At 39.7% G+C, this 25,791-nt stretch overlaps 1 protein-coding gene across 1 annotated transcript in view; it reads left to right on the forward strand.

The window, feature by feature from the left end:
- Positions 1-25,791, forward strand: part of SCD5 (stearoyl-CoA desaturase 5) — a 171,344-nt gene that overhangs the window by 112,568 nt on the left and 32,985 nt on the right. The window contains 1 exon segment of the mRNA NM_001193798.1: positions 7,760-7,965. Within this exon segment, the coding sequence (NP_001180727.1) occupies positions 7,760-7,965 (206 nt within the window).

Genomic DNA, 25,791 nt, shown 5'->3' on the forward strand with positions numbered 1-25,791 from the left:
TCAACACTTACCCAGCTTCTAAGACCTATGTAGACCAAGTGCTACATGAAGGCAAGGCAGCAGGTGGCAACTTGTCCTCTCAAAGCCACAATTTGCCAGATGGTGTGAACTGCTGCCAGGCCACTCTTGGGGACTTTCTGGGCCATTCTTACAGATTAGCCTATTGTCTGGAGAGAAATAAGTACTGACCTAGTATCAACAATGGGGAAAGCACCCAACGTTGTTTTTCAGTCTGAATTGGCGTCTAAACAGGAGGAGATTAAGGTTAGGCCCCGGAGACAGAGATAAAGCCTATTTCTAATGAGCCTTACAGTTTCTAAGGAGTGGAGACATCAGTATCTTTTTCTGTTTGACCCTCTTGATAGAACAGCTCCTTTCCCAGAAAGGATGCCATTCAGACACACACATACCACATGCACGCACACACACATGCACATGTACATGCATATGCATGCACACACATATTTTCTACTCTAAAACCTGCCTGTTCAAGCTGACATGTTGACATGTTGGTCCTGGTTTCTTTTTCACTACTGACTGGAAACGAAGATGTGTTATGAATACAAGTGGAATTCCCTTTGACTTTGTTTTGAGACTGCTTGGGAAGTTTTTTGTTCTGGAACTTTAAACAGCCACAAAATTGAAATAACGGACAGAAAGACCATCTTGGTGTCTGGTTGGGAGCAAGCATCTGTTTCCAGCTAGGCTAGGGGAAAACCAATCAATGATTCTGGTTTCAGATCTGCTGAATGGGACAAGCTAAATGCTGTTTACATTTAGCCTTCATCTTGCTAACCAGTGGAAATTATGTGAACCTTAAAAGACAGTGTCCTCTATTGCCATTTAGATGACTGGATTCAAGAATTTATTTTGAGCATAAAAGGACGCTGGGGAGTAGTTCTGAGGGAGCAGGTTGCTTCATACCTCACTTCAGTGGACTCTTGAGATTGATGACTTTTGCTCAAGTCACAGATAACACTCAGGGGCTGCGCATGTGGAGAAAAATCACCTCATGATCAATTTCAATTTCTGCAGTCTCAGTGGAGACCCCGCTTAGGGACATTATCAGTGATGGATAGTGAAGTAATGGAGGCACAAAAGACAGAATGGGTTCAAGCGAGGGCACTGCCACACCACTTGAGGTCTGATTGGTTGATTAGTTGCTAATGAGAATAAAGATAGACGGGTGACATAAAGGTATATTAACAGACAGGATTGCCAGATGAATCTTACTGCTTCATCGAGCAGAAGCTGGGTTGTTTTCATTCAGGAATATAGAAATGTTTTCAAAAATAACTTGTTTATCCTGTATTGCAAAAGAATAATCTGTTTATTATAAAAATTTACAAAACACAGACAAAATAAAAAAGAGTCACCCACAGTTCCAATTCGTAGAGAGAACTACTGCAAACAGTTTGGCTAAGATATTTCCTTTGTTTTTCCCATGCTTAAACATACATTTTTTTAAAAATTAAAAATGGATTCATAGTGTTTTGAGAAGTACTTTTCTTTTCTCTTCTTCTTCTTCTTCTTCTTCTTTTTTTTTTTTTTTGCAGCAAGATCTCACTCTGTTGCTTAGGCTGGAGTGCAGTGACGCAATCTCAGCTCCCTGCAACCTACGCCTCCCAGGTTCAAGCGATTCTCCTGCCTCAGCCACCCAAGTAGCTGGGATTACAGGTGCCCACCACCACGCCCAGCTAATTTTTGTACCTTTAGTGGAGACAGGGTTTCACCATATTGGCCAGGCTGGTCTCAAACTCCTGATCTCAAGTGATCCTCCTGCCTTGGCCTCCCAAAGTGCTAGGATTACAGGCGTGAGCCACCACGCCCGGCCAAGTACTTTTCTTTTAACTACTTTTACCTTCATCTTTCTAGGTCAATACTACAATAGCCTTTTTTTGTTAATTAGTTTTTAATACAACACTAATAGAATTCTTTTTAATAGTTTCAGAGTATAGGATCAAGCATAAAAGTATTTCTCCTCATTCCTACCTTCCAATTTCACTCCCATGAGGTAACTCTAAGACTTTTTCTCTTACTATTTCTTTCATGCATATATAAACTTTTACTGTGTGTATTTACACACACAAGTAGTATTTAATTAATTTATCACAAAATATTTAATCAAATCCTGTTATGGGGAAATGCAGGGTCTTTCCAAGTTTTTATTGCGGTTAGCATCCTTGTGGTTAAATCTCTGCACACAACCATGATTTCCTTAAGATAAATTCCAGAAAATGAATTGTTAGATTAAAAGATATGCACAGTTTTAGGGTTTTTGATATGTAGTGCTCATTTGCGCTTCACAAACTTTCTGCCCATTTCACATTCTCACCAGTAGGCAGCACTGAATTCTTAATTCTTCAAACTTTTAAATTTGAAGTAAATGCACACATTGAAAAACGTACAAGTGGCTGGGTGCAGTGGCTTACGCCTGTAATCCCAGCATTTTGGGAGACTGAAGCAGGAGGATCCCTTGAGCCCAGAAGTTTGAGACCAGCCTGGGTAACATAGTGAGACCCCATCTCTACAAATAATAAAAAAATTAACTGGGCATAGTGGCATGTGCCTGTGGTCCCAGCTACTGGGGAGGCTGAGATGGGAGAATCGCTTGAGCCCAGGTGGCTGAGGCTGTAGTGAGTCATGATCACACCATTGCACTCCAGCCTGGGTGACAGAGAGAGACCCTGTCTCAAAAAAAAAAAAAAAAAAGTATGTGAGCCATGAGTTAGACTTGCACTGCTCAATGTGGTAGTCACTAGCTACATGTGGCTACTGAGCACCTGAAATGCAACTAGCCCATGGAGGTGTGCTGCAGGTGAAAAATTTCTAAGACTAGGTACAGAAAAAAAAATAATGTACAGCATCTCAGTAATTTTTGTACTGATTATACATTGAAATGATAATATTTGGGTATGTTACACTAAGTAAAATATATTATTAAAATTAATTTTACTTGTTTCTTTTCACTCTTTTTTTTTTTTTTGAGACAGAGTCTTGCTGTGTCACCTAGGCTGGAGTGCAGTGGTGTGATCTCAGCTCACTGCAACCTCTGCCTCGCAGGTTCAAGTGATTCTCGTGCCTCAGCCTCCCGAGCAGCTGGTATTACAGCCACAAACCACCATGTCCGGCTAATTTTTGTATTTTTAGTAGAAATGGGGTTTCACTATGTTGGCCAGGCTGGTCTCGAACCCTGTCCTCAGGTGGTCCGCCCATCTCGGCCTCTCAAAGTGCTGGGATTACAGGCATGAGACACCGCACCCAGCCTCTTTTCACTTTTTATTTTATTTATGTTTTTCTGTAGCCCAAGTTCAATCAAGGGTCATTTCACTTTTTTAGTGTGGCTACTAAGAAACTATTAGTTATATTATGTGGCTTGTGTTATATTTCTGTTGCAAAGTAGGACTACAGTATGGTGTCTCTGATAATGAAGCCTACCACCTGAGCTGTACACTCCGGATTTGTTCTGTTCCTACTCCTCTCTTGCTCGCCCACCTACCTGTGCCTCATTTATGCCCAGCGTTCTTAGAACTAATGTAGCTCCCTTCAACATTCCAATTTTTGATCAGGAATAATCAATTAACATGTGGCGAGAGTGCACTTTTGATGGATTGCTGAGTGAGACTGTGATCTACTGGAACCTACAATTCAGTATAAACTCTAAGTTGCAAATTTAATACAATAATTTGTTAATTGATTTGTTTGAATGTTTGAGTATTTGGCTTCAGGCATTACTGCTGATTTCAACATCATGTCCCTACCAGAATATGTACATGGAACATGAACAGACGGATTACCTATACTTGACAGTCAGTTCATGATGGGCATTTGTCATCTCTGTATGCCTCAATATTGTTTTTGTTAACTGTGCAGCAAAGGTGATGGAGTGGCACACATAGTTTTAGACAAGAGCTATCAGCATCTTGAAAACACTAAGAAGAAGAGAGATTATCAGATTATACCGATGGGGGTACAGCTTCCAGCACAGTCGATCTCCATTCACTCCCCGCCTCCTGAGGTTGAGACGGTTGGGCCATCTCTCCCTCCTCATTAATCCTCAGCTTTCCCTTCTGCTTGTTGCTAAAGCAGATACTGACTGTACGAAAATAAGCTCTAGGTCCCCACACCTTTTCAACACAAATATATTCACAGGTAGGTTCTTTCCCTTGCCCATCCACTCCCAATCACTCCAGAGCAGACAAAAGTGCAGGTAAGTAGGAAAGAAAGGTGATTGGGTAAGCAAATAAATGTTGCTCTCTTTCTGCTCTATTGTTGACACACATCTTGTTTTTTAATTTCTTTTTTAAAGAAATTATTGCCAAGTTCCCACGAACTAGAAAACACATCTTATTCTTTGAGTCACTTTTTCACTGGACTCAGCTTTACACTTGAAAACACAGCAATAACAAAGGATTAAAAAATACATCAAATTATTTTTGGCTTGATTACGTGCTTGATTATTTGGAATGTGGCCAAAACCCTTGCTGCATTCCACTATTGCAGTCAAGTGGCTTCTGTTGGAAACATATCCAGGTGAAAGGAATGAAAATAAATATCTCTGTTTCAACTCGTCTTCATCATCATGGGTCTTTTTGTTGTTGTATTATAATTAATTTTGTGAGAATAATGTTTCTAGCTATTTGAAACTCTTCACATAGAGTTTCTACAAGATTGCATGGCATTGAATTAAACAGCCATGTATTAGTTCATGATCACACTGCCATAAATAACTACCTGAGACTGAGTAATTTATAAAGAAAAGAGGTTTAATTGACTCACAGTTCCGCGTGGCTGGGGAGGGCTCAGGAAACTTCCAATCGTGGTGGAAGGGGAAGGAGAAGCAAGGTATGCCTTCCTATGGTGGAGCAAGAAAGAGAGTGAAGGGGAAACTGCCACACACTTTTAAACCATCAGATCTCGTGAGAACTCACTCACTATCATGAGAACAGCATGGAGGAAACTGACCCTATGATTCAGTCACCTCCCACCAGGTCCCTCCCTCAACACGTGGGGATTACAATTACAGATGAGATTTGGGTGGGGACACAGTGCCAAACCATATCAGGCCAATATAACCTTTTAACAAGATGAATGAAAGTTTTCTATAAAAGACCCCTCCCTGCAACATTTGGAGAATAAGGGAAATATCTTGTTGATAGGAATGTGAACTGAGAACCAAGGAAGTGCCATATTTATTCTATTATTGTTTTGATTTGTTATATGAGCTTGTATAAATGTCCTCTAAGCTTTAATTTTGCCATCTGTGAATAGGGGACAGAGTGTTCTTTCTATGTTATGTTCACATGGGCACTACAATAAAAGCAATAAACTAATGCAAAAGGAAGACATTATTTCTTAGACCACAGTAGTCTTGATTGACATCTGAAATTCTTTTACAGCTCCAAATTCTGTGATTCTAAATAATAAAATGTTTTCACTCTTTCCAACCACCATGTTTAAATACACTGCAAAATCTAAAGACCTCTTTCATATTACAGTAAGCCAGGGTATAATTTTTGATATACATAAACTGCCAGGCTCCTGTTTTCTCTCTTTAAAGTCAAAGCTGAACATATACTTCTTGGAACTTTCTGCCTCCTCTCTCTCTCCCCTAAAACCCAAGGATTAGGTGGATTTTTAAAATTTTCAACCAACCTGACCAATGTGGTGAAATCCCGTCTCCACTGAAAATGGAAAAATTAGCTGGGTTTGTTGGCGCATGCCTATAATCCCAGCTATTCAGGAGGCTGAGGCAGGAGAACTGCATGAACTCAGGAGGCGGAGGTTGCAGGGAGCGAAGATCACACCACTGTACTCCAGCCTGGGTGACAGAGCAAGACTCCATCTCAAAAAAACAAACAAACAAACAAAAAACGATTAGCTGGGCATGGTGGCATACACTTGTAGTCCCAGTTACTTGGGAGGCTGAGGTGGGAGGATCACTTGAGCCCAGAAGGTCAAGGCTACAGTGAGCTATGTGATTATACCACTGTACTCTAACCTGGGCAATAGAGCAAGACTGTCTCGAAAAACAAACAAAAACAAAACAATTTCTTCGCTTCTCATCAGAAGGATGATGCCAATCTCTATGAAATGGTAGACTCCTAATGAGAACATTACCCAGTATTGAATATTGTGGTATAGAACATTATTACTATTGTCATAAAAAGAAAAGGCTAATGCAATATAATACTTAAATTTATTTTTATTTTCAGATTTTCCTGTTGAAAGCACTACTTCCCAATTTAATTCGTCTTCTCAAAGCTTTGAAAGCATCATCAGATTAAAAAAAAATTAGTGTAAATTGAATGTCTGTTGATCTCACTGACCCATTGCTATAGCTAAGTTCTCATTAATTGTAACAGACTAAATGCCATCAATTCTTGCCCCTGACAGCTCAGCCCCCTGACACCTTCCCGTGTCTCCCATTACGAGAGGTCCAATAGGGTGTGCTCCCCACGTGCGCTGAGCCCTACTTCAGCTCTGTGGGCTGGGCAGACTCTGCTGCCTGTCCTTCTAGGGGTACCAGAGTCTGTCTTGGGGCTCCAGTGAGTGTTGTCCCGCTCCTCAGTCACTGCTGCCTCTCCACTTGGTGGATTGCCAATACACCCAAGGAGCCAAAGTTGTCCCCCTTCCGTTTCTGTTATACTCTGTTAGAGCAGTCCTAAAATGATGCCACTGGTGCCTTGGTATTTTGCAGAGATTTGGGGAAGTAGCCATTTGGTTTTTTTATCTGCTGGCTTCCTGACCTATGTGAGTCACACATGAAGAACATCAAAGTAGGGAGAGAGGCAGAGACATCTGGGCCAAAAACCGGCACCCTTCATACTCAGGACTGCCCCTCTCTTCTGACAACCAAGATTTCATCCTAAGAAGATGTCTCCCTCATTTTTTTAAATTTTTAACTTCAGGGGTACATGTGCAGGTTTGTTACATAGGTAAACATGTGTCATGGGGGTGTGTTGTACAGATTATTTCACCACCCAGGTATTACACCTAGTACCCATTGGATATTTTTCCTGATCTTTTCCCTCCTCCCACCCTCCACCCTTGATAGCCCCAGTATGTTTTTTTCCCCATGGGTCCGTGTGTTCTCATCATTTAGCTCCCACTTGTGAGAACAGTGGTATTTGGGTTCCTGCATTAGTTTGCTAAGGATAATGACCCCCAGCTCCATCCATGTCCCTGCAAAGATCTCGACAGAACTACAGTTCAACCCAGCGATCCTATTACTGGGTATATGCCTGAAGGAATATAAATCATTCTATTATAAAGACATAGGCACATGTATGTTCACTGCAGCACTATTCACAATAGCAACATGGAATCATCCTAAATGTCCATCAGTGATAGACTGGATAAAGAAAATGTGGTATATTTACACCATGTAATACGGTGCAGCCATAAAAAAAGATCTCTCTTTTCTTGACACAAATGATCTAGGGACTTCAGTCGCCCCCACCAGAGCTTTCCTTCAGGTCTCTGTACTAATTCACCCAACAAGCCTGAACTTCCTGCAGTGGTTACGTCCCACACATAAGCTGAGATCCCTGCTAAGTGAAGATTTACTCTTGTTCTGATGGAAACCACTCCAGACCACAGGGGATTGAACTTGAGGTTGAGGAACTGTGGGTTGAAGATAGGAGGAATGTGAAACCAGCAGTGAGGACTGGTGGGGGAGGGGAGGCTGGGAAGATTCCCAGGAGGACGCCTGGCGGTGCGGTTCGTCTCTTCACTCAGGCTCTCATTCTCTCTGCAGAATGACATCTTCGAGTGGTCCAGGGACCACCGAGCCCACCACAAGTACTCAGAGACGGATGCTGACCCCCACAATGCCCGCCGGGGCTTCTTCTTCTCCCATATCGGGTGGCTGTTTGTTCGCAAGCATCCGGATGTTATTGAGAAGGGGAGAAAGCTTGACGTCACTGACCTGCTTGCTGATCCTGTGGTCCGGATCCAGAGAAAGTAAGTGAATGGGCATGACAGAGAGCTGTCCCTCAGGGGCCAGGACATAGAAACAGCACAATGAGGTGGACTCATAACCCCATAGCAATCTTCTCAAGCATTTGCCCTAACAATTGGGCCATATTTATAAGATTTATCTCTATTAATTTCCTTTTGCTCATTAAATTTTGCCCATTGGCACATTTGTTTTGAGTTATAAGTTTCATTTGTAATGGATTTCCTTTAAGCCCAGTGTCATTACCTTCAGACTAATCTTGCATGGCTGATTTCATGGAATCTGTTTCTGTGTTTCCCCACTGCCCCATTCGTGATTCTCTGGAGTAGCAGAAGAGGGACTTGCTTCATTTTAGTGACACACTTGACTCTACTTGACTCCAAAAGGACTGGACTCTCTCCAGGTATCCTACTCCTGTTCTGAAATTCTCTTGTAGTGAAACCTCTCCCCCGCCCATCACTCATGGAAACGTTACACTAGTAGTTTCTGTGCAGAGAAAATGAGACCACTCAACAGAGGGCCTCAAAGCACTCATATGCCCTCATGGTGTCGGCTGAGCATATTGAGTTGGCCAGCATTTGCAGGATGAAACTGCTTTCTATAAGCACATGAAGAAAGAGTGCCTATAATCGTGCTGGCAAGTAGAGAGTGACCTTTGTTCTCAGGTTGGTCTGGGTCTGCAAAGTTTGGCTATGATGAGCTTTTAGCACCTAAAGCAATAGATTTATGTGCAAAGATGGGCAATATGTGAACCACGCTCTAATTAGAGCCTTGAGACAACATGTTGAATAAGTGGTTACTAGTGACCGTCTCCACTGATGGGTAGGAGTTGTCCGAGGACTTACCTAAACAGAATCTCCTTTTCAGTCTGAAAATAGACATGGAGGCCATGCCTTTGTTCAACACAAGAATCTTTGCGTGAAAGGAAAGATGGCTTAGGACTGTGCTCTTTTCCCCCAAAGCCTCTCCTTTTACACTGGGGGGAGCAGAGACATAGTGAGAAACTGGCAGACCATGGAGACAGACTGCTGGAATCAAAGTCTCTGACTCCTCCACTTACTAGCAATGAATTAACCACTCTAAGTCTCAGCTTCATCTATACAATGCAAGTGACAGTAATACCTATCTCCTACAGCTTTTATGAAGATATTTTAAAAATGTGTGGAAGATGCCTGGCATATAGTAAGAGCTTAGTGAATGTCAGCGATTATTATTATTACACAGGCAGTTGCTAGACTAGAGAATTCTCTGTGTTTCCATCACTGCTTTCTGTTGGTTTCACTGTAGGGTTTTCTCTATACATCTCAATACAGCTCTTTTAGGTGAAAACACCCAGTATCAATTCAGCTCTTTTAGGTGAAAATACCCAGTATCAAGTTTTAAAGCAGAAAATAACAAGATTTTTTTTTTTTTTTTCTGGAAATGGAGTCTTGCTCTGTCACCCAGGCTGCAGTGCAGTGGCGTGATCTTGGCTTACTGCAACCTCTGCCTCCTGAGTTCAAGCGATTCTCCTGCTTCAGGATCCCAAGTAGCTGGGACTACAGGCATGCACCACCATGCCTGGCTAATTTTTGTATTTTTAGTAGAGACAGGGTTTCACCATATTGGCCAGGCTGGTCTTGAACTCGTGACCTCAAGTGATCCGCCCTCCTTGGCCTCCCAAAGTGCTGGGATTACAGCCATGAGCCACCACGCCCAGCCAACAAAATGTTTTCAATTAACAATTCAATGATTTATTGATGTTGATTTTCATTGTGAGTGTAAAATATTAAAGATCATTAGAGAAAAAGCTGAAAAATTCAGAGAAGTAGAAAGAAAATCATTCACAGTCTTAACAGATAAACAGACACTATTAATATTCAGTAGTATCTCTTTCTATTTCATATATGTTGCATGATGGCAGTCATATCACATATATAATTTTATGTTTCACTCTTAACCTCAGATTGTATTGTAGACACCATTGTCAAAGGCTGCAGAAGATTCCATCTGTTGAGCATGTCATAGTTTATTTAACCATCACTCTGGTTAGCTATGTATGTCATTTCCAATTCTGTGATACAAATGATGTTGCTGTATATAGTAATGCTTTGGGACAATCAGACCTTAGATTAATTTGAAGAGCTCAGATGAGAAGGCAAAAGATTTTCTGTTTTATTAATGAGAAATGAGCCGGGTATAATAGTCTGGGTTTCTCTGACCATAAAAATGGAAGATTTTTTTCATCCTTTCTCATAAAAAAATGTAATCTGATTCATTATGTGTGTACTGGCAGCACATATGTCTAAAGACTATTTCTAAATGCAGGAAGAAGAACAAAGACTATTTCAGCAAGTTCCCTGAATAGTCATCTGAGAACATCTTTCATCACCAGTTCAGTGACTAAAGGAGGCTTTGGCTATCAGAAACCATTCATTCATATCATCATGTCACATATATCATTGAGCTCCTGCTGGGAATCAGTGCTAAGGATACAGCCTAAAATTTAGAACACGTTCTAAACTATAGAGGTCACCCCTAGTTGCCTGGTCTAGCCCCAGAATGATTAAGGTAGAGGAATACTGCTCTTTGAGAGTACAGGCCAAACAGGGGAGATATGGCTCTGGATCATGTAGTTTGCATGTTAAAAGCATGCTCCTGGCGGGACCCTTTATTATCTCTAAGAATTGCCTAGGCCCAGGAAGGCCAGGCTTTCCCCAGCCAGAAAGGTTTTTAAGATGTCAAAACGTCCTAATATGTATGTGTGTGTTTGTGTAATACATCCTGTGAGCAAACTAGTAAAATATAGATAGAAAGATGAAGCTAGAAGTACATGCATCTTAGATTATTCACTCAATGTTCTTGTGATTATACTTTACTGTTTGAAAGGGGCTCCAGCAGTCCTCAGATGTGTGGGTGAGCACTGAAGTCCTGTGGTAATTATACAGCATAGAGAACATAGAGATCTGTAATCCAAAATAAGGTTTAGAATCACTGAACTAAATGAAGCAAGTTTCCAAGATGCACAGAGGCAGTCAACTGTTCAGATATTTTCATGTTTGTGAAGCTGGCTTTACCGGTCCTATCAGTTAGGCGGTGGAGAAGAGAGAGTTCTCACAGGAATCAAAGTCATTATATGTGGGGATATGAGCTGAAGGGGTGGATCCTGGTGTCAGGCACTGTCACAGCAGATCTCAGTTCTTGCTACCCTGGGCTGAGTGGAGAGCTTCCTGAGTAACAGAAAAAGGTGTCCAGCTGCATTTGGGGCCCAGACTTGGGTCATTTCAGTGGCACACTTCTCATGGGCTGAATCTCCACCTGCTCCTGTATGATTTTCCTAGAGGAACCGTCCCTATTCCAGTTGGAGGCAATCAGAATTCATAGCTGACTCTACCACACTCCCAGGGCTCAATGCTTGTGCAGATCAATCAGCTAAGTGCCTCTTGGAGAGTTTACTCAAACAGGTGATAGAGACTGAGGATTTGGAGACTCCTCCTTCAGTCCACTCAGGACACTCACACTGATACTGTAGTTGATTGATAAACTTTTGCTGAGCCATCCTAATAACAACTTACTAAAGAAAAGCCTGGCAGAGAGTCATTCTTAATCAGCTTTCCATTGTACTGTCTTATGGAAGAGAGAAGGTAGGAGCAGGAAAACAACACATTTCAAACTATACTTCCAGACCCTAAAAGATAATCTTACCAAGGCTGTCATAACAAGTAGTTAACTGGACTAAACCACATTTTGCTGCACTGTCAATGTGTAAATTGTGTAAAGGCAGCCATTAGGAGGTGCAAGGGAGAGAAGCCAGTGGTATTGCCTCTAGGCTCTGACAACTAGGGCCCCTGTCCTAGGTCTTACGACTTAAAGGGCCACACTTCTTTCCACAGAGTGAGGAGATCACAGGGCCAAAGGAACATGCCACCTGCCTAAACCTTCCTTGACTTCTGGGCCATACCCTGGATTCCTAGGGTCCTCGATTCCTGCCTGAATGCTCTGAGCTCACTTCTAGAGCCTATAGCTGCCTCCTCCTGGGATGCGTCCTCCCAACAGGACATACATAGAGCCTAGGCCTGAAGAGTGGCCAAGGGGCAATGTTAGCACAGGGACTTAAGCTTAAAAGTGTGAGCTCAGATATCCACCTAATGGGACAGAGCAAAAGGGGAAAGGAAAAGGAATGAACCACAGGCTGGGGATTTCCACCTATACTCCTGGCCTGAACCCTGCAAATGTTGGGGTGAACCTATCAGTGAGCCATTCATAAGGTTGAGCGTGGATCCATCAAGAATTGTGTTTGGCTTAAACGAGACAGAAGGTTATTTCTCTTATATATAAAAGAATTCTGGAGACAGGCAGTCCCGGGAGGACATGGCAGCACTGCAGGGTCAGTAGAGAACTGAGATTCCTTTATCGTTCTGCTCTACCATCCTTAGCAGGGGACTTTCATTCTCAGTGTCATTTCATGGTGCAAACTGATCACTAAAGCTCCAACCAGAAGGGGAATCAGGGAGGCCAAAGGGAACACATTGCTGAGTTGAGTCGGTCGCCTTTAAGGAGTCTTCCTAGAAGATACAACCTATCCACGTGTCTCTCATTGACCGTATCTGTACCCAAGGAAAACAGGGAATGCATTGTCTTGGTTAATACATTGGACCCTTGAATAAAATCTTGGTTTTGTTTCTAAGGAAGGAAGGGTGAATAGATATGGGGTGAACAATTAGCAGTCTCTGCCATAGCCACACAGTTGTTCTGCCTTAAGCAAAGCAATTAGTCGTCTCATATTCCTCAGTCATATTTTGTGAACCAAGTGGGTAGCCTGCCTGTCTCCATTAATGAACAGAAACTGGAGTCTCAAATCATCTTTCTCAGATGGCAAAATGAAGATAAAATCCAGAGACTGTTTCTCCTAATGCTTTGCTTATTCCATTGAGTCCCATTTTAGGGAAGACATTCCTCTAGAGGTTACATGTAAACACTGTCATGCCTTTTTAAAGTAACCAGGGAGGATGCTAGTCCAGACACATAAAAACAAGGTCCTTGCCTCATTGCCATGGTGATGAGATAAACTGAGAGAAAATGGATGGAATGGTTCAAAAGAGCAAATCACTTCTGTCCTGGTGCCTTGGGAAGAGATCAAAATGTATAAATATTGCCATTCCAAGAAGAAAGGCACTCGAATATCTAGAATCTTTTTGAGGCCTGTTTCACCTCAATTCGTCCCCTAGTCTGTTACCACTAGTCCTCTCTCCTGCCTCCCAAGAATGAGCATCACATCTCTCAGTGATACCCTCTTTTTTGTTGTTTTTAAAGGCTCATTTTTTTAAAGAGCAGTTTTAGGTTCAATTTAGCAAAATTGAGAGGAAGGTTCAGAGATATCCCATGTACCTCCTGCCCACACACATGCATAGCCTCTCTCATTATCAGCATTCCTTACCAGAGTGAATATTTGTTACATCTGTTGAACCTACATTGACACCTCACTGTCACCCAAAGTCCATGGTTTCCATGAGGATTCACTGTTGATATTGTATAGTCCATGGGTTTGGACAAATGTATAATGACAAATGTATCCACGATTGTAGTATCATACCGAGTATTTTCACTGCCTAAAAATGCTCTGTTCTCTGTCTGTTCATCACTCCCTTGCCCCAAGCCCTGACAACCACTAATCTTTCCACTATCTCTATAGTTTTGCTTTTTCCAGAATGTCATATAGTTAGAATCATATTGTATGTAGCCTTTTCAGATTGGCTTCTTTCACTTAGCAATATGTATTTGTGCTTCTTCCATGTCTTTTCATGATTTCATAGCTCATTTCTTTTTAGTGCTGAATAATGACCAAAATGTGGTCTAGATCTATTGAAGTTTATTTATCCATTCACCCAGTGGAGGATATCTTGGTTGCTTCCCGGTTTGGTAATAATAAAGCTACAGTAAACATCCATGTGCAGGTTTTTGTGTGGACATAAGTTTTCAGCTCCTTTGTGTAAATACCAAGGAGCACAATTGTGGGATTGTAGAGTCAGAATATTTTCAGTTTTGTAAGAAACAGCCAAATTGTCTTCCAAAGTGGCTGTATCGTTTTGCATTCCCAGCAGCAATGAATGAGAATTTCTGTTGCTCCAAAACCTTGCCAACATTTGTTGTTGTCTGTGTTCTGGATTTTGGCCATTGTAATTAATATGTAGTGGTATCTCAATGTTGTTTTAGTTTGTATTTCCCTGATGACATACGCTTATTGTTCCATCTATATATTTTCTTTAGTAAGATGTTTGTCAAGATCTTTGGTCCATTTTTAAATCAGATGGCTTTCTTATTGTTAAGTTTTCAGAGTTCTTTGTATATTTTGGATAACAGTCTTTTATCAAATATGTCTTCTGCAAATATTTTATTCCTGTCTGTGGCTTGTCCTTTTGTTGTCTTGACAGTATCTTTTGCAAAGTAGAAATTTTAAATTTTAATGATGTACAGATTATCAATTCTTTCTCTCATGAATCATGCCCTTTGATGTCATATAGAAAGTCATTGTCAAACCTAGAGTCATCTAGATTTTCTATGTTATCTTCTAGAAGTTTTGCAGTTTTGTGTCTTACATTTAGAATTATGATACATTTTGAGTCACTTTTTGTGAGGTGTATGAAGTCTGTGTTTGAATTCATTTTTTTTTGCACGCAAATGTCCAGTTGTTCCAGCACCATTTGTTAAAAAGACTACCTTTTCTTCATTGTATTCCCTTAGTTCCTTTGTCAAAGATCAGTTGACTATATTTATGTGGGTCTGTTGCTAGGCTCTCTGTTATAATCCATTGATCAATTAGTCTGTTCTTGTGCCAGTACCACACTGTCTTGATTACTTTAGCTTTATAATAAGTCCTGAAGTCAAGTAGTGTCAGTCTTCCAACTTTGTTCTGCTCCTTCAATATTGTGTTGGCTATTTTGAGTCTTTTGCCTCCACGTATAAACCTTGCAATCAGTTTGTCAGTATCTGCAGAATAACTTGCTGGGATTTTGATTGGAATTGCATTGAATATAGATAAAGTTGAGAAAAGCAGACATTGACAATATTGAGTCTTCCTATTTACGAGCATGGGATAACTCTTCATCTATTTAGTTCTTCTTTGATTTCTTTCATTAGTGTTTTATGATTTTCCTCACACAGATCTTGTACATGTTTTGTTAGATTTACACTTGTTTCATTTTTATGGTGCTAACATAAATGGTATTGTGTTTTTAATTTCAAATGCCACTCGTTCATTGCTGGTATGTGGGAAAGCAAATCGACTATTGTATATAAACCTTGTACTGGCAACCTTATTATAATAGATTATTAGTTATAGGAATGGTTTTTTATTTTCAATTCTTTCAGATTTTCTACAAAGACAATCATGTCATCTGCAAACAAAGACAGTTTTATTTCTTCCTTCCCAATCAGTGTACCTTTTACTTCCTTTTCTTACCTTATTGCATTAGGTAGGACTTCCATATAATGTCAAAAGGGAATGATAAGAGGGTACATCCTTACTTTGTTCCTCATCTTAGGGGAAAAGCATATAGTCTCTCACCATTATGACATTAGCTGTATATTTTTTGTAAATATTCTTTATCATTGAGAATTTACTGAGAGATTTTATCATGAATGGGTGTTGCATTTTGTCAGATGCTTTTCCTGCATCTATTGATATGGTCATGTGATTTCTCTTCTTTAGCCTGTGATGTGGTAGGTGACATTAATTGACTTTCAAATTTTGGTGTTTTTGTTTGTTTGTTTGACTTTCAAATTTTTATTTATTATTTATTTATTTATTTATTTATTTATTTTTTGAGACGGAGTCTTGCGCTGTGGCCCAGGCTGGAGTGCAGTGACCGGATCTCGGCTCACTGCAAGCTCCGCCTCCCGGGTTCACGCCATTCTCCTGCCTCAGCCTCCCGAGTAGCTGGGACTACAGGCGCCTGCCACCTCGCCCGGCTAGGTTGACTTTCAAATTTTTAACCAGCCTTGCATACTGAGTATAAATCCAACTTAGTTGGAGTGTATAATTCTTTTTATACGTTGTTGGATTTAATTTGCTAACATTTTGCTGAAGATTTTTAGCATCTGGCTCATGAAAAATATTGGTTTGTTGTTTTCTTTTCTTATAATATCTTTGTCTTGTTTGGGTATTATGGTGATACCTCATAGAATGAGTTAGGAAGTATTCCCTCTGCTTTTATTTTCTAAAAAAGAGAGTTTCTCTTTTAGAAATTATACCAATTATCATAGAGAATTAAATATGTGGTCAGATTCACCAGTGAACCTATCCTGGCCTGGTTCTATTTTGGAAGGGTATTAATTATTGATTCAATGTACTTAATAAATATAGGCCTATTTAGATTGTCTGTTTTTTCTTGTGTGAGTTTTGGTAGATTGTGCCTTTCAATGATTTGGTCCATTTCATCTAGGTTATCAATTTTGTGGGCACAGAGTTGTTCATACTATTTCTTTATTATCCTTTTAGTATCCATGGGATCTGTAGGGGTGTCGCCTCTTTCGCTTATGATATTAGTAATTTGTGCCCTACCTCTTTTTTCTTAGTCTGGCTAGAGGTTTATCAATTTTATTAATTGATTCAAAGAACCAGTTTTTTGTTTCATTTATTTTTAAAATTGATTTCCTGTTTGTAATTTCATTGCTCTCTGCTCTAATTTTTATTATTTATTTTCTTCTTCTTACTTTGGATTTAGTTTGCTCTTCTTTTTTTAGTTTCCTAAGGTGGAAGCTTAGTTAATTGATTTTAGATGTTTTTTTCCTACGTATGTAGTTATGCTGTAAATTTTCCTCTAAGCACTGCTTTCATGGCATCCCACAAATTTTGATAAGTTTTGTTCTTATTTTAACTTAGTTAAAAATATTCTTAAATGTCTCTTGAGATTTTTTTCTTGGCCCATGTGTTATTTAGAAGTGTGTTGTTTGATTTCCATGTATTTTGGGGTTTTCCAGTAGTCTTTTTTTTTTTTTTTTTTTTTGAGACAGAGTCTTGCTCTGTTACCCAGGCTGGAGTGCAGTGGTGCAATCTCAGCTCACTGCAACCTCTGCCTCCCAGGTTCAAGTGATCCTCCTGCCTCAGCTTCCTGAGTAGCAGGGATTACAGGAGCACACTACCACGCATGGCTCACTTTTGTGTTTTTAGTAGAGACAGGGTTTCACTCTGTTGGCTACGCTGGTTTCGAACTCCTGATCTCAGGTGATCCGTCCACCTTGGCTTCCCAAAGTGCTGGGATAACAGGTGTAAGCCACTGCACCCGGCCTCCAGTTGTCTTTTATTATTGATTTCTGGTTTAATTCCATTGTGGTCTGAGAGCAAACATTGTATAATTTCTATTCTTTTAAATTTGTTAAGGTGTTTTTTATGGCCCAGAATGTGTTCTATCTTGGTGAATGTTCTATGTGAGCTTGAGCAGAATGCATATTCTGCTATTGCTGGATGAAGTAGCCTATAGATGTCAGTTATATCCTGTGGATTGATGATGTTGTTGAATTTAACTGTGTCCTTACTGATTTTCTACCTGCTGGGTCTGTTTGTTTCTGATAGCAGGCTGTTGACATCTCCATTTATAATTATGGATTCATCTATGACTCCTTGCAGTTTTATCAGTTTTTGCTTCGCATATTTTGACACTCTGTAGTTAGGTGCATACACATTAAGGATCATTATGTCTTCTTGGAGAATTAACCCCTATATCATTATGTAATGTCTCTCTATCCCTGATAACTTTTTTTGTTTTGAAGTCTGCTCTGTCTGAAATTAATATAGGTACTCCTACCTTCTTTTGATTATTATAAGAATGGTATATCTTTCTCCATTCATTTAGTTTTAATCTGTATGTATCTTTATATTTAAAGTGGGTCAGTTTCTTGTAGACAACATATAGTTGGGTCTTGTTTTTTGATCCACTCTGATAGTCTCTGTCTTTTAATGGATACATTTAGACCATTGATGGTCAAAGTTTTTATTGGTGGAAATAAATTGATATTTCCATCCAATTGATATTTACTGTATCAATTGATATGGAATTGATATTTACCATATCAATTGATATGGAATTGATATTCCATCCAGTTGATATTTACCATATTTGTTACTATTCCATTCAATTGATATTTACCATATTTGTTACTATTTTCTATTTGTTGCAATTTTTCCTTTTTTCTGTTTTTGTCTTTTATTCTTTTTCTGCCATTTGTGGTTTTATTTGAGTATTTCTTCTCATTGATTTTTAGTTTTGGAAGTTTCTATTCATATTTCCTCAAACTCAGATTCTTTCCTCAACCATGTCCAGTCTACTTATAAACCTATCAAAGGTATTTTTCACTTCTGTTACAGTATTTTTTATCTCTATCATTTCTTTGTGGTTCTGTCTTAGGATTTTCATCTTTCTGCTTATATTGCCCATATGTTCTTGCATGCTAACTACTGTATCCATTACAGACCTTAGCACATTAATCATAGTTATTTTAAATTCCTGTGTGACAATTCCAAGGTCCTTGCTGTGTCTCTTCAAGCTGTGTTTTGTTTTGCTTGGGTTTTTGCCTTTTATTATGCCTTGTAATTTTTTCTTGATATCTGGACATGATGTCCTGAGTAAAAGGAACTGCTGTATATAGGTCTTCAGTAGTGTGGTGGGAGGTGTGTCGGGGGAGGAGATGCATACTAGAGCCCTGTGATTAGGTCTCAGTTGGTTAATGAAGTTATGCCTCCAGACTGTGAACTTCACAAGTGTTTCTTAATTTCTTCTCTCCTCATTTAGGTGGAACAAGATGGCTAGAAAGGGGTGGAGTTGGGTATTTTCCCTCCCCCAGGTTGGTTAGGCTGTAAGTAAAACCCCAGCAGGTCAGGCTCTGGCCTACTAGTTTCTCCTGAAGGTAGATCTTGTTAAGAACAGAATACTCTGGTATATGTCGAAGTGGTTCTTTTCCCCTCCTCCTGGTGGAAATACAAGGGAATTTCTTTTTCTGGTATTTACTCTGAGAACCTGGTCAAGCTCCTGGAAGGAAAAGTCACAAAAGCATGGGGGACTCCCTATGACTAGATCCCCCTTGGTGATTTTAACCTTCAGACTTGTCCACACCTAGCCTCCAGCAATTCATCAATTAAGGTCAGGTTTTCCTAACACACCACTAGTTCCTGTGAAGGTTTCTGCTCCCTATGTTGTGATTCTCTGTATCTACCTGTCTGTCCAATTTTGGGAACAGTGGTTTTCCCTGTAATCTCACATCTCTTACTAATGTAAGAGTTGCTGACTTTTTTTCAGTTTGTTCAGCATTTTACTTCTTGTTAGAATGAGTGGCAACTTCTGAGCTCTTCATGTGGAACCAAACACTGGAAATTGATACTTTCCTTTTTTTTTTTTTTTTTTTTTTTTTTAAACTTTATGTAACCATGTCTGTCTAACCCCTAAGTGTATTTTTCCATTTTGAGCATCATATATCTATCCAGGGCAGGGTGGTTAGACAAGACAATATTTGACTCATCTTTGCTTCTCTACCCCACCTTCATCTTCCACTTTAGGGATTCTCAGTGAAGTGGGATGAATTGTCTGGGGCTTTGCAACCAACCTGACTCCATCTCCCTTGACTGAATCCATTGCTCTTTGATCATGGTTTTATGTAGGGCTTTGGGGAGTCTCTTTTTGTTCTGAGTCCATTTGCCATGAAGACCCCTCTACTTGTTGCTAATAGAACAATTCTTCCCTAGATGTTAGTGATGTTGAGCACATTCAAAGCCTTGGTTGGTTATTTGTATTTTGTGAAAAACTGTGTAGAAATCATCTCAAAGGAGAGACCCTAGATGATGAGACATTCAAACATCTAAACATGTGTTTGGAATTTGGGGAGAGACATGGAGACAGGGGCTTTTAAGTACAACCACGCTCAGCCACTCCCTTACTACTCAGTTACCCTGGGTTTGGTGACCGCCTGTTTTACTCAGGTTCTTTACTGGTCCTGCAACAGGGAAACCAAACTTGGCCCTAAGGTAAGCATCACTTGGCCATGCTATAAGCAGAGCTCAGTTCTTTGGTATCCTTTCTGCCAACTCACAGTTTAATAACAGATGCCATGAGGCATGTGGCATTTTCTCAGCTGACTCAGCTTCTTTCTCTTTTCTACATGTGTCACTTATTCATTTGACAAATATGTCAGGCAATGTTAGATGCTGGAGATTGAACAGTGAAAAAAAGAATAAGATTCTGGAGAGTGCTTGCCCTATCTTTCTAGAGCTCCCCAATTTGGGTCTGGGAATGTGGGAAGAGGAAACTCCAGCACACATCTGCCCACTACCTGACTGGGCCCCTCTCTCTACAGCCACCTTTGCTCCTCCCCATTCAATCTCTCCTGTTACTCAATCTCCTGTTCCATTGATCTGTTTTTTGGTTCACTCCCCCTTGTTTATTTGCCTCTTTCTCTCCCTATAGTCTTTGTCTTTTCACATGCCAGACAGCTTTGTTCCGTTTTTTGTCCCCTTCTCTGCATGGGGACACTTTGCCTCATGTATCACACTGTGTTCTTAATGCCATGATGTTCTTCTTCTCTCACAGTTTTATAAGAGAACAAAAGCTATTTAACATATCCCTCAGCAAGACTCTTTTTGTTGTTGTTTTTGGTGGGGAAGTGAGGAATTTTGTCCTCTTACATTCTCTCCTTACTTCATCATCCTGCTTTGATTTATTCTTTTCAAACATTCCTTGTGAATGTAAATATTTCCTCTCCTTGAATCTTACCTCCCATGTTTGAGAGGCAGTATATCTTTGGTTAACAGCTTGAGCCCTGGAGTCTGTTACTCTGCCCTCACCTCAAACCACTACATCTTATCCTGGCTCTGCAAAAATTTTGAGAGTGTCCCTGAAAATGAAAGCTACTGTTAAACAAACAAAAAAAAATTGAGAACAAATTATTTTTTTTCTTTGAATGATTCTCCCTGCCTCCAGCTGTAGTAGGCAAAAATTAAAATTCTGAATCTTCCAGTTTCAAGAACTTGGTAAAATCAACTAAAGAGGTGTGAGCCGTGTTTAATTTGATACCTTTTGTTAAAAGTAAATGCAAAAGGTAAAATATCCTTTAACTATTTTTATTACACTTTTGACCTTTCTAAAGAGACATGACTGTTGTAGCCAAACAGCTGAATTATATTCTGGGATACAAGACAGAGATGATTCAATATTGAGGTTACAGCATCAACACCAAAATTTCCCTAATGTAGTGGTTAAAATATTGGGTGGGGGAAAAATCAGTGTGGTACATAATTAAATAGCTTTTTATGACTTTTAAAAATTTTCCAAGTCAAAATGTCCATTTTTTTTGCCTCTGTAAGAGGTACTTTTCCTACTAGAACTTTAGGAGAATTTGCATGTGTGTGTGTGTGTGTGTGTGTGTGTGTGTGTGTGTGTGTATAAAAATACACCAACTGCATTAGCAGTCATTTTTCTTTCCCCACTTTGACCATCCCATTTCTATGTGCAAGAAATTCCCCTGGCAAGATGAGGAGACAGTTGCTCAAAGTGCTGGAACCTGAGTACTTCACTCACTAGTGTGGTAAACATGTTAGTAAACAGGTGTCAATGGATTCTGGCACTGCTGTTTGTAAAGTATTAACTTGTTGATGGCAATAAAGGTATCCTCATGCATCTTTGATTCACTTCAGTAGCCAATAATAGCTGTTATTTTAAAAATACATTTATTTATTTTCCCCAGATTGCTATAGTTGCTATTTATTAACTGCTTACTATGTACTTACATTATGTCTTTACACACATTGTCTCTTATCCTTTCAGTAACTGTCGTATAGATGGTGGTACCTGGATTCTGGACTTGAATTCTAAATCTTGGCTTCCCATAGCCTTGATTAACCAAGTCAAAAGAAGAACAGTATATGTTTGCGCTAAATTGTTCTTTCTGTAGTAAAATGCTACTTTACTACCAAAGCTAAGGAGAAAACCTAGCTAGTTTTTATGCAACATTTAAATATTTATGTAGAAGTTAAAGCAAGGTTAAATTTTACAAAAGAGATTTTGATGCAAATAGATACTGTTCTCACTAATATTTAGATATTGTCGAGTCCTGGTTCTCTTTCTAGGCTATGTAGAGAGTAATCTTTTAATCTACCCTGGACATTTTCTTAAAATAAAGAGACTTTCAAGAAAAGTTTATGGCTGTAGCTCCAGGGCATCACCCAGTAATCAACAGTACTATAAAAGGTTTTTATTCAGTCGTTATTCATGTTCTAAAGAATTCAATCTATTATTATTGGTTTATGCGTCAGAGAAAACAGCTCTTCTTATCTTTTTAGTGTCTCTTCTTCTTTCCCATATGGTAAGACATAAAAAGTAGAGAAAGCTTTTCATAACAGAAAATTCATTTTCTAGGTATTATTTCCTCTAACAATTAGCTTATAAAATTTCTGTAACCCCACAGCTCTTGAAATATGTATGATAGAAACAGAATGTAAGAATAAAATTAGACTTTTTAGCATAAAATGTAATATAGGTTCATTGTAGAAAAATTTTTAAATGCAAATCAGCATCAAGATTAAAATGAAATAATTTGCAATCCTTCTACTTAGAAAAAAGGTCAGTTAAAATGTTGCTGTATGTTTTTCTAAAGTTTTTTATGTATCATGCTAGCTTTTTAAAAAAGTATGCATATCCTATATACTATTTAAAAGTGATTAAAGAAATTTACATTTAATATTTACCTTTATGATTTCATTTCCAGCTTCTTTATTTTTGTATGTGTGTATCCTAATTTCCACTTGATATCTTCCTTCTGCCTGAAGAACTTCCTTTACGTTCCTTGTAACACAGGTTTATGGGCAATAAATTCTCAGCTTTTGTTGTCTGAAGGTCTTTATTTTACCTTCATTTTTGAAAGGTATTTTTACCAGGCATAAAATTCTGGGTTGTCAGGTTTTTTCTCTTGATATTTTAAAGATATCAGTACCTTGTCTCATGCTTTACATAGTTTTTGATTTGTATCACTGTGTGATTTGTATTATTGTCCCTCTGCACATAATGTTTCCTTTCTTCTCACTGACTTCAGTATATTTTCTTTATCTTCAGTTTTCAGCAGTTTGATTGTGATGTATCTAGATTCTTTTTTTTTTTTTTCCCAAGGAGAGAGGTATTCTTGAGACTCGGGGCTTCTTAGATCTGCAACTTGTTGTCTTTCATTAAGTTTGGAAAATTCTTAGCCATTATCTTTAATTTTTTTTAACCTGTTTCTCTTTTTCTTTGGAACTTTTTTTTTTTTTTTTTTGAGACAGGGTCTTATCACTCAGGCTTCAGTGCAGTGACATGATCATAGCTGCTTACTATAGCCTCAAACTCCTGGCTCAAATGATTCTCCTGCCTCAGCCTCCTGAGTCAGACTATAGGTACACACCACCATGCCTGGTTAATTTAAAATATATATATATATATATATATATATATATATATATATAGAGAGAGAGAGAGAGAGAGAGAGAGAGAGAGATGGGATCTTGCTGTGTTGCCCAGGCTGGTCTTGAACTCCTGCCCTCAAGTGATCCTCCTTCTTTGGCCTCCCAAAGTGCTGAGATTACAGGCATGAGCCACAATGCCTGGCTTCTTCTGGGACTCCAATTACATTTTATTTTATAGCATTTTATGTTATCCCACGGATACTGGATGTGCTTCACTCCTTTTTATTCTTTATGTTTTGGTTTGGATAATTTCTATTGGCATATCTTCGAGTTTACTAATTCTTTCCTCAGCTATATCTAGACTGCAAATGAACCCATCAAAGGTGCTCTTCATGTCTGATTTTGTTTTTATTTACCAGATTTGCATTAGACGTTGATAAAATCTCCCATCTGTTCATGCATGTTCACCTTTTCCATATCCCTTTAACATGTTCATTGTCGTTACTTTAAAGTCCCTACCTGATAGTTGTAATATCTGGGCCATTTCTGAGAATGGTTCTATTAATTACTTTATCTCTTGACAATGATTTTTGTTTCCCCCACTTTCACTTTTTTTTTTTTTTTTGAGACGGAGTCTGGCTCTGTTGCCCAGGCTGGAGTGCAGTGGCGCGATCTCAGCTCACTGCAAGCTCCGCCTCCTGGATTCACACCATTCTCCGGCCTCAGCCTCCTGAGTAGCTGCGACTATAGGCGCCCGCCACCACGCCCGGCTAATTTTTTCTATTTTTTAGTAGAAACGGGGTTTCACCATGTTAGGCAGGATGGTCTCGATCTCCTGACCTTGTGATCCGCCCGCCTTGGCCTCCCAAAGTGCTGGGATTACAGGCGTGAGCCACCGTGCCCGGCCCCCTTTCACTTTTGTGTGACTCAATTTTAATTGAATGCTAAACATTATTTCTGTAAGAACAGAAAGACCAAGGTAAATATTATGTATGCTTGAGAATAGGCACATCTCTTCTTCTTTCAGGCCTTCAGTATGTGTGGGTGGAAGAGGTTGGGGCTGGGTCAATTAATCAGAAGTTGAGCTGAGTTTAGATTTTACTGTTGCTATTACTATCCTTGGTGCACCACAGACTTCAGTGGATGACTGCCCTTGCTATGTGCTTAGAGCCTGATGTGCCAGAGGAGTTTTCTAAGTATTCATTCTGTACCCTCAGCTTTTAGCTGTCCCAGCACACCTGTGTCACAAAGTAGATCTTTCTCTATGCTCTTACTCCTACACTAAGGATGGACTTCTACTGCTTGTTTCTCTGTGCATGGCTGTTTATAAGAGTATGGGGTTTCTTCATTGTCCTGGTCCAGTATCAGTCTTAGGCAAGGCTCCTGTGCCTGAACCTTGGGGGGTCAAGGGTTTCTCAGCATTCCTGCAGTAGCTGACCTCTGCTTTTGAGCAGTGCAAGATCCTGGGCACAAGCAGGTTTCCTGCTCCTCGTCTAGGGGGCAGAAGATTTTTGCTTCTAGCTCTCCCTCAGCAGCAATGTTTCTTTGCCTATGTCTGGGGTGAGGGTTTCCCAACACCTCCCCCAGAGACAAACAGTTTTGCTTCAGTTGCCCTCCCAGAGCAATAGACTTTTGCCCAGTCCTAGGGGCCAGAAGGTGTTCTGTATTCCTCCAGCAGCTTAAACACATTTATGCCTCGTGTTCCATTATTGGAACGCTAAGCTTGTGGAAGTTATTTATATCCTACTGCTCAAGGTCATCACCAAGGTCTGATTGCAAAAATTCAAAAAATTACAACCTCAGGCATAAATGGGTTAAGACTTTGCTTTGTAAGAGAGGGTCTTGGGGAAGAAGGCAAGGCTTTGTTCTTGTTCCCAGTAGCAGCTGATCAACTCCTCCATGTCTATGTGGCAGAGAGGGTCCTGGGTCTCCTACCCTGTCCCCAGCCTTCCTTGTGAGCACCCAGTGAGGGGCCCTAAAGAAAAGCTTGAGAGTGAGTACAAACTCCTTTCTGTCTGAGGCTTGAGGCTATCCCATATTGACCTTCAAGGATTTGTTCAATTTTTAGCTGACTTCCTCTTATCTACTTGTGTGGTAGTCATCTCTTTCTCCTTGCTTTGACAAAATTGAAGCCATTCATATTCATGTGTACTGCCTCTCCTTGGATGGGTGTATGACTCTGTGGAATTCAGATTACTTAGTAGCTCTTGATGAGTTAAAGTAAAGTTATGGTTGTGTGTATTAATCAGCTTTTTCTCATTGTTGGGATGAGAGCAATATTCCCTAGTGACTCTGCATCTAAGCAGACACAGAGCTCTGCATCCTATTTTATAGTCTGCATTTTTGATCTAACAGAATACCGTAAAATCTTTCTAGTTTAATGGTTGCTTAATATTTCATTGTGAGGATGCATCATCATTATTTTTGATGGACATTG

This window comes from Macaca mulatta, chromosome 5 (assembly GCF_049350105.2).
Source record: "Macaca mulatta isolate MMU2019108-1 chromosome 5, T2T-MMU8v2.0, whole genome shotgun sequence".
NCBI lineage: Eukaryota > Metazoa > Chordata > Mammalia > Primates > Cercopithecidae > Macaca > Macaca mulatta.